Source organism: Cucurbita moschata, unplaced genomic scaffold, assembly GCF_002738365.1.
Source record: "Cucurbita moschata cultivar Rifu unplaced genomic scaffold, Cmos_1.0 Cmo_Scf00010, whole genome shotgun sequence".
In the NCBI taxonomy this organism is placed as follows: Eukaryota; Viridiplantae; Streptophyta; class Magnoliopsida; order Cucurbitales; family Cucurbitaceae; genus Cucurbita; species Cucurbita moschata.
In genome coordinates this window covers 5,648,862-5,655,823 of record NW_019268526.1, presented here as the reverse complement: position 1 = coordinate 5,655,823, position 6,962 = coordinate 5,648,862, and the positions used below count along the sequence as shown (strand labels likewise).

Sequence of the window (6,962 nt, the reverse complement as noted above, 5' to 3'; positions counted from 1 at the left end):
CCCCCCCCCCTTAAATATGTATACCGGCGACAAAAATAATTTAGAATCCTCGGCCTTTTTTTTTGCCCGTTGCTCTTTTATTTTATAGGCTACAAAAGAAAATTGTACAGTTCATGAATTTATGGTCGTTGTGTGACAATAATTAATAAAAAATGCAAACAAATTCTTATATGTGATATTTTTTTCATTTTTAAGGAATGGTAATACAACTTAGTGTTCTGCAGAACATAAAGTAAGAATGTCATTTGTCCAGACAAAACCAAACATTAAGCTACTGCTTTATTTTGGCATTTACAATTGGACATACATAGTTTTAAATTTTAAAATAACAAAAATGTGTAAGCTTCTTAAATTGTATTTCAAACTTTCTCCAACCTCGTCTATGCTACAAATTAATAAAGCATAGTAATATTCAACTTTTGAAATAAAAGATAATATTTTTTTAACAAAATGTCAAATATATTTTATAATTTAGGCTAATAAAAACAGCTTAACTAACTTGGGCTCCTTTTGAAAATTGAAACAATTTTTCTGCCTTTTTTGCTTTTTTGTTTAAGAATAACTCTATTTTTTTTTTTTTTTCTTACATGTGATTTTAACTCTCATCTATAATTACAACACCAGCGAGTTGTATTATCCGTGCATTGCATGTATCATTTAATATATCCTGGGAACACCGATGATTCAAATTAAATAAAAACATATTAAACTTTGTTTCACCCATACCTCTCCTAACCTCACGTATATCAACTCCAAGAGAAGACTACTTATATAATTAGGGATATTTGAGTAAACTCTTCATCGATAAAGTGATACCGAAGCAGTAAAATTCAGTGTCTAGTTCAACCATGCGTGAGGGTTTTTTTAATTAATTGAAGGTGAGATTTCTAACATTTGATCTTTTGGATTAGATCATAACGCTTTAATTATTGAACTATGTTTCGATCAACAACATTCAACACGACGGGCTCATTGATCCAGCTCTAATGGTCTAAAATACCTTCCATCTATGAGGTAAGTCCCAACTTTAAGCCGCACGCCCCACACGTCCTTCGGTTTTCTTGACACGATTCTGTTCAATTACGCACGCAGCAGGCAGGCATTAGTTACAAGCGTTGCACATAAGGTGTTCGAAGCAATGCCAAAGACAGAGGACGAAGATCGATCGACCGCTCACCTGCCAACGTCGCCGGGGTTGATTATGCCGGAATTGACCCTGAGGCATGGAACCGAGGCTGCGGTCTTTATCATTTTGGGAGCCTCGACTACGATAACGGGGGAGCCGATCTCGAGTTTCCAACTCTTTGCCGGCGGCGTGGGGTCTGCTGCCGATGCACTTGATTCGCACTTCACGAGGCTTCGCGGTTGAGACCGAGTGCTTAAGCTGTTGGAGACGTTGAAGGAAGAGATGGAACTGACGATGCCGATGCCGATGCTTGGGCGTGGAATTGCTGTAGCAGAAGAAAGAGAAGTGGCCATTGGAACCGTATCTTATCACCAACGTTTCAATTCGAGGATATGTTTGGGAGTGGATATTGAGGTTAAAGCTTTTGTTTTGTCTTTTTTTTAAGCTCGAGGATATTTTTAAAGTTTTTTAAAATATCAAGGTGTAATAAAACTTTTGAAACAAAAATTTAATTTTAATTGTTTCCATTCAAATCAATTTAATGGTATTTTATAATTCTTTAATTTTTTTTTATTTACTACAGTATTCTCCAAGCCCAAATTTGTTTTTATGAAGTAACATTCTTTTTTTTTTCAATTTTTTTAGCTTAAAATTTTAACATATTGATATATGTCGAGATTTTAAAATCAAGGTTCGATTGATGTAATGCACTTTAATTACAACTACGTTTACTTTGCATTTTAAATCTCTAACCTCGAGCGCAGTGTTGCATATCATATAATGGTGTCTGTATTGACTTTAAACTCATTAATATATTTTGACATTGACTCATATCAATCTTACGTCATTTTTAAATTTTATCAACTTGCATTACAAACTTTAACAAGAATCTAAATCTTAAACTTGCCTATATTATTCGTGATCTTTGACAGTATATTATTCGCGATCTTTGACATTATTTTCTACCAGTTATTAAACAAAAAAAAATACTCATTTGTCATTGGCACCAAGATAATAATATTTAAAAAAAAAATAGAGATGGTAAGTGTTTATAAAGTTATTCCATGGTTAGTTTATACATTAATTAAACACAATTTTGTGCATAACTTGATATTATTTAAATTAATGAATTTATGAAAGATAATTAACATTTAATCAAGTTCAAAATTCAACCAGATATAACTAAAAATTTAGGATGAAAATTGGAATAAAGACAAAGGGATGAAGGAAAGTCGAATTTTATCGCATAATCACTATTATTTTATATTAATCGATAGCTTATGGATATATATATATATTTAAGATGAATTGAATAGAAATACATAAAAGCGAATTAAACTATTTTTCAAATAAAAAGAACATTAAATAGTAATTATCCAAAAAAACACTTGTTTTTCTTACCAAAAATCGGTCAATGCTTCGGTTCCCATATGAGAAGAAACGCGGTGTAAATTACAATTTACAACGAATTCCGGCAGCTCTCAATTTGCCGCCTTTTGCTCTTCGCGCCTTCCCCCGCCCCAATTGAATCTACTTTCTCAACGTCCACGCGATCGTCAGCTCGTTTCTCATACGCCCTAATTTGCAGAATCACAAGGTAACGTCATAATTTAATTCAGTCCACTATCTCACTGAGCTCCGACCCAATTCGTCTATTGCAATTTATGTATAAGCTCAGCTAAATCTGCTCCCACTCAGTTGTAGTATGTGAGCTCTTATTGCTGTCTCAAACTGGTAGCTCGGAGCACGGCTCTTCTGTGTTCAAGCTGTTCGGAAGCTTGACGTTTCCGGGTGCAGGTGAATTCGTGTGGGAATTCAAGCCGATTTACGACTGAACCCTACAATATAGATTTGACTGGTTTGTCTTTTAACTCAATGGGTTTTGTTTTGGGGCTGGTTTATTCTGCGCGTGACTACTTGTGCTGCATTGATGTAGCTTGTTTTTGCTGGGTTTATTCTCTATTGGTCGACGAAGTATTAGCTTCAAGCTCTTCCTACTGATGTCTTTTGTGTAATCAGTATGAAAGTTACTGACAATTTTTTTTTCTTCTTTTTTTTGTTCGTCTGCCTCATAGAAATTGAGTACTCTACGATTGCAAGATGCACATAAAGCAGGTATCAGTCGATCTATCGTTCATTATTAATATTTTGGTCTGAGTACATGGAAATAATCATTAAGTTCTCTTTTAGGTTATTATTGAAGGGTTTAAGAGCTACAGAGAACAAGTTGCCACCGAACCTTTCAGTTCAAAAATAAACTGTGTTGGTAAGAACACAATAATCTTGGGTGTATGCTTACTCTTTATTTAAAGTAGTCTCACTTTTTTGTTTATTGTGAATGAACTGGTTCCAGATCCTTTTCAGCATGGTCTCAAATGTTTGTTTTCTTGCTCCTTTTCTAGTGGCATTTCCGTCTAAATGAGTGACAGCTAATGTGGCCGTCATATATATTTTTTTCCTTCTTGATTTTATAAATGTAGATTTTACCATGATATTGTAGATTTTCTGTTCATCATTCAGTCATGTGTTGTTGACATATTATTAGGTTAATCTTAGTTTACATTCTTAAGAAAATTCTCATTTTCAAGGAAATTAACGCTTCCTTCAAATCTGTTACATTATTAGTAATTTTAATTTTCACTGATTTTGGAGCTCCTATTTGACGGTACTTTGTAAGTTGTCATTTATGGACATTTTATCTTCCTGTTCAACATATTATGCAGTCGGTGCAAATGGATCTGGCAAGACTAACTTTTTCCATGGTAAGAGAATATCACTATTTTTGCTCTTATTTACCTTTCAGTTTCTGGTAGATTTTACGCTAAGATATTGGTGGTTGTTTACCTAATTATTTGTTCTGGACGTCGAATAGCTATACGGTTTGTGTTGAGTGACCTCTTCCAAAATTTGCGGAGCGAAGAGAGGCATGCTTTGCTCCACGTATGTGTTTACAAATTTTAAATCTAATAAATATTTTGTTTTCAAGTATAGGTTTCCTTATTCTCTAATTTACATATTTTGTGATTAATTTCATACAGGAAGGTGCAGGGCACCAAGTTTTAACTGCTTTTGTGGAAATTGTGTTTGATAATACTGATAACCGTATACCAGTAAGTTCTTTCTGCCTGCTGTCCACTCTCGTACACATGGGGTTTCTTTGTTTCTTATGTGTGGAATGATTGTATGATTGATACATATTGCTTGTGACAAATGAACATTGCTGTTTATTTCGATTTCCTGTTTATTCTTGTTTGCTGCTAGTTAACAAATTAAATACTCTTTAGTTTGTAAATGTTTTCTATTTTCAAGTTTCCCTGAGCCTATCTCCCTTTTGAACTTTCTTTATCTTTATTTTCCCCATCTAGTATTTTCTTGCCCTCATTTTGGCTAATTATATATTCATTTTCCAGCACGTCTCATTCTCCATTGTTTAATGGTATTGCAAACTAAACATTTGCAATATCATTCCAATTGTTAACTGATATGTCATACATTTGTTTTTTTAAAGGTAGACAAGGAAGAGGTGTGCTTGCGTCGAACGATTGGGCTGAAAAAGGATGAGTATTTCTTAGACGGGAAGCATATTACGTTAGAAACTTTTTCCCTCCCCTTACTTCCCCTCCCCTGTGATGTATGAAGGTTCATCTCAGCTTTATGATTTGAGAAATAATGGTTTTTAGGAAAACAGAAGTTATGAATTTATTGGAAAGTGCTGGATTTTCTCGCTCAAATCCTTACTATGTCGTGCAGCAAGGAAAGGTAGGAGTATATTTAAACTGCATTATCTATTATATAAATACTCGAGTTTTTATGTTGATCTAATTCCTTTAGAGTCAACTTCCATTCATTCTCTTTCTAATTGTACACAGATAGCATCATTGACATTGATGAAGGACTCTGAGCGATTGGATTTACTCAAGGAAATTGGTGGTACTCGAGTTTATGAGGAGAGAAGACGGGAAAGTTTGAAAATAATGCATGAAACTAGTACGTCTTGACCATGTTATTATAACCTGTGTGAGATTTGTTACTTTTAATTGTGTTTGATTATGTTTTTTCTTATCAGGCAATAAAAGAAAGCAGATAATTCAAGTTGTTCAGTATCTTGATGAGAGATTGAAAGAACTTGATGAAGAAAAAGAAGAACTTAGAAAATATCAACAGCTGGATAAGCAGCGAAAATCCCTAGAGTATACTATTTATGACAAAGAACTTCATGATGCTCGTCAGAAACTTCTGGAGGTTAGCTGTTATGGAACTGATCATTGAATCTTCCTCATCCCACAACTAACTTTGGATCTTCAGATTTTGATCTTGTCCCAACTATATGGTTCGACTTTTCTTTTCCCCTTGAAAAAGTGTGGACAAATTGAGACCATTTTAGATAAATTTTTTCCATCCAACCTATAACTAGGATGAACGTTCTGAAGGTCTCTAGTAGCCGTAGCTTTATTGGTCTCTTCCATAATAACTTTTTAGTGACTTAGGTGAGGTCCACACAGTAATGAATACCCACTTATGATAAAAAATCCACTAACAGATCCAACTCCCGAACAAAAAAACCCACGAGCGAACACAATCAGAAATACCCACACACGAATGGGTGCTGCTCATGAACGAAAATATCCACACACGATGGGTTCTGCTCACAAACAGATACCCACAGACAAAACTAAATTTCCGATAAAGAAACCCACGCTTGAAACTCTAGTAAGTTCAATGGAGCAAATTATCAAAAACTCAAATTGGCCATGAAAGCTGGTCGAAAGAGTTTATTAGCAATGAGGGCCAATAGAAAGGATTAAATAACAAATATACAAAAATAGATGTAAATTGTAATTTGACAACTATTTCTCTTGTTAGTCTGTATTATATATTTCATTCATGGGGCAACTTGTGAGAAATAATTGATCTGACTCTTACTTAATTGATGGGCATTTAGAATGTGCGCAAATCAAGTGGATGGTGTGACTAGCTACCCTGAAGGCATTTCTTAAAATTTTCAAAAGAAATACTGCATAGTAAACAGGGGTCATCTATGAATAAGATTTTTTTATCTTCAAAGAAATAGAACTAATGCCTTCTGACTCATTACTGCCATCTTTTTCCTTTTTATGAATTTCGTTTTTTCTTTCTTTTGGGATGTTAGAGTGGTTTAGAATCCCTTGGTTTTTCATTCCTTGAAAATTTGGTACAATATGCTAATCTGATTTACCTTTGTTATGTGCATATGCACGTAATGCATGCTAAAACTTCAAATTTAACTAAACTCAGGTAGATGAAGCTCGAGCCAAGGTTTCTGAAACATCCACTAAAATGTACAATAGTGTTCTGGATGCTCATGAAAGATCCAAGGACTTTGACAAAAAATTGAAAGACTTGACCAAGGAAATTCAAGGTTTAGTTAAAGAGAAAGAGGCAGTGGAGAAGAGGCGAACAGAAGCTATAAAAAAGCACACGGAGCTTGAACTTGATGTTAAAGACCTTGAAGAGAAGATTTCTGGAAACATGAGGGCTAAGGTAACTTTCTTCTATATCTTTCGTAACCTTCCACTATGAAGATATTTCATACAATTTTCTTTTTCAACATGCTTCTAGGAGGATGCACGGAGGCAGCTTCAGATGCTACAAAGAGAAATCCAAGATTCTTCTGACGAGCTTGACAAAATAAGTCCGATTTACGATAATCAAGTCATAGAGGAGAAGGAAATATCAAAAGGGTATATGGGTTTTTGCTAGTGCTTCAATTAATTACCACTTTCCTGTTTCATCACCCCCTCCCCCAAAGAAAAAGAAGAAAGAAGAAAGGAGGGAGGGGGGGGGGGGGGGGGGATTG

The 6,962-nt window shown here is 34.6% G+C and overlaps 2 protein-coding genes across 5 annotated transcripts in view; one reads left to right on the top strand and one right to left on the bottom strand.

Annotated features, from left to right (window-relative positions):
* Positions 1–751: 751 nt before the first annotated feature.
* LOC111448751 lies at positions 752–1,532 on the bottom strand. The gene is made up of 2 exons (XM_023088477.1): positions 1,178–1,532; positions 752–1,072 (listed from the first exon to the last, which is right to left on the bottom strand). Exons 1-2 carry the CDS (start codon positions 1,477–1,479, stop codon positions 970–972), a joined length of 405 nt encoding a protein of 134 aa, XP_022944245.1. The 5' UTR covers positions 1,480–1,532; the 3' UTR covers positions 752–969.
* A 996-nt stretch (positions 1,533–2,528) lies between these two features.
* Positions 2,529–6,962, top strand: part of LOC111448494 (structural maintenance of chromosomes protein 3) — a 16,715-nt gene continuing 12,281 nt past the window's right edge. The window contains exons 1-13 of one of the 4 annotated variants that reach the window (XM_023088147.1): positions 2,529–2,723; positions 2,865–2,984; positions 3,202–3,241; positions 3,317–3,392; positions 3,850–3,888; positions 3,999–4,066; positions 4,165–4,236; positions 4,635–4,714; positions 4,807–4,885; positions 4,996–5,113; positions 5,193–5,368; positions 6,401–6,646; positions 6,725–6,846. In XM_023088147.1, coding sequence (XP_022943915.1) covers positions 3,227–3,241; positions 3,317–3,392; positions 3,850–3,888; positions 3,999–4,066; positions 4,165–4,236; positions 4,635–4,714; positions 4,807–4,885; positions 4,996–5,113; positions 5,193–5,368; positions 6,401–6,646; positions 6,725–6,846 — 1,091 coding nt within the window. In that variant the 5' untranslated portion in view covers positions 2,529–2,723; positions 2,865–2,984; positions 3,202–3,226. Of the gene's footprint in view, positions 2,724–2,804; positions 2,985–3,201; positions 3,242–3,316; positions 3,393–3,849; positions 3,889–3,998; positions 4,067–4,164; positions 4,237–4,634; positions 4,715–4,806; positions 4,886–4,995; positions 5,114–5,192; positions 5,369–6,400; positions 6,647–6,724; positions 6,847–6,962 lie in introns of all 4 variants that reach the window. The other 3 variants (XM_023088144.1, XM_023088146.1, XM_023088148.1) reach the window with 3 other exon arrangements.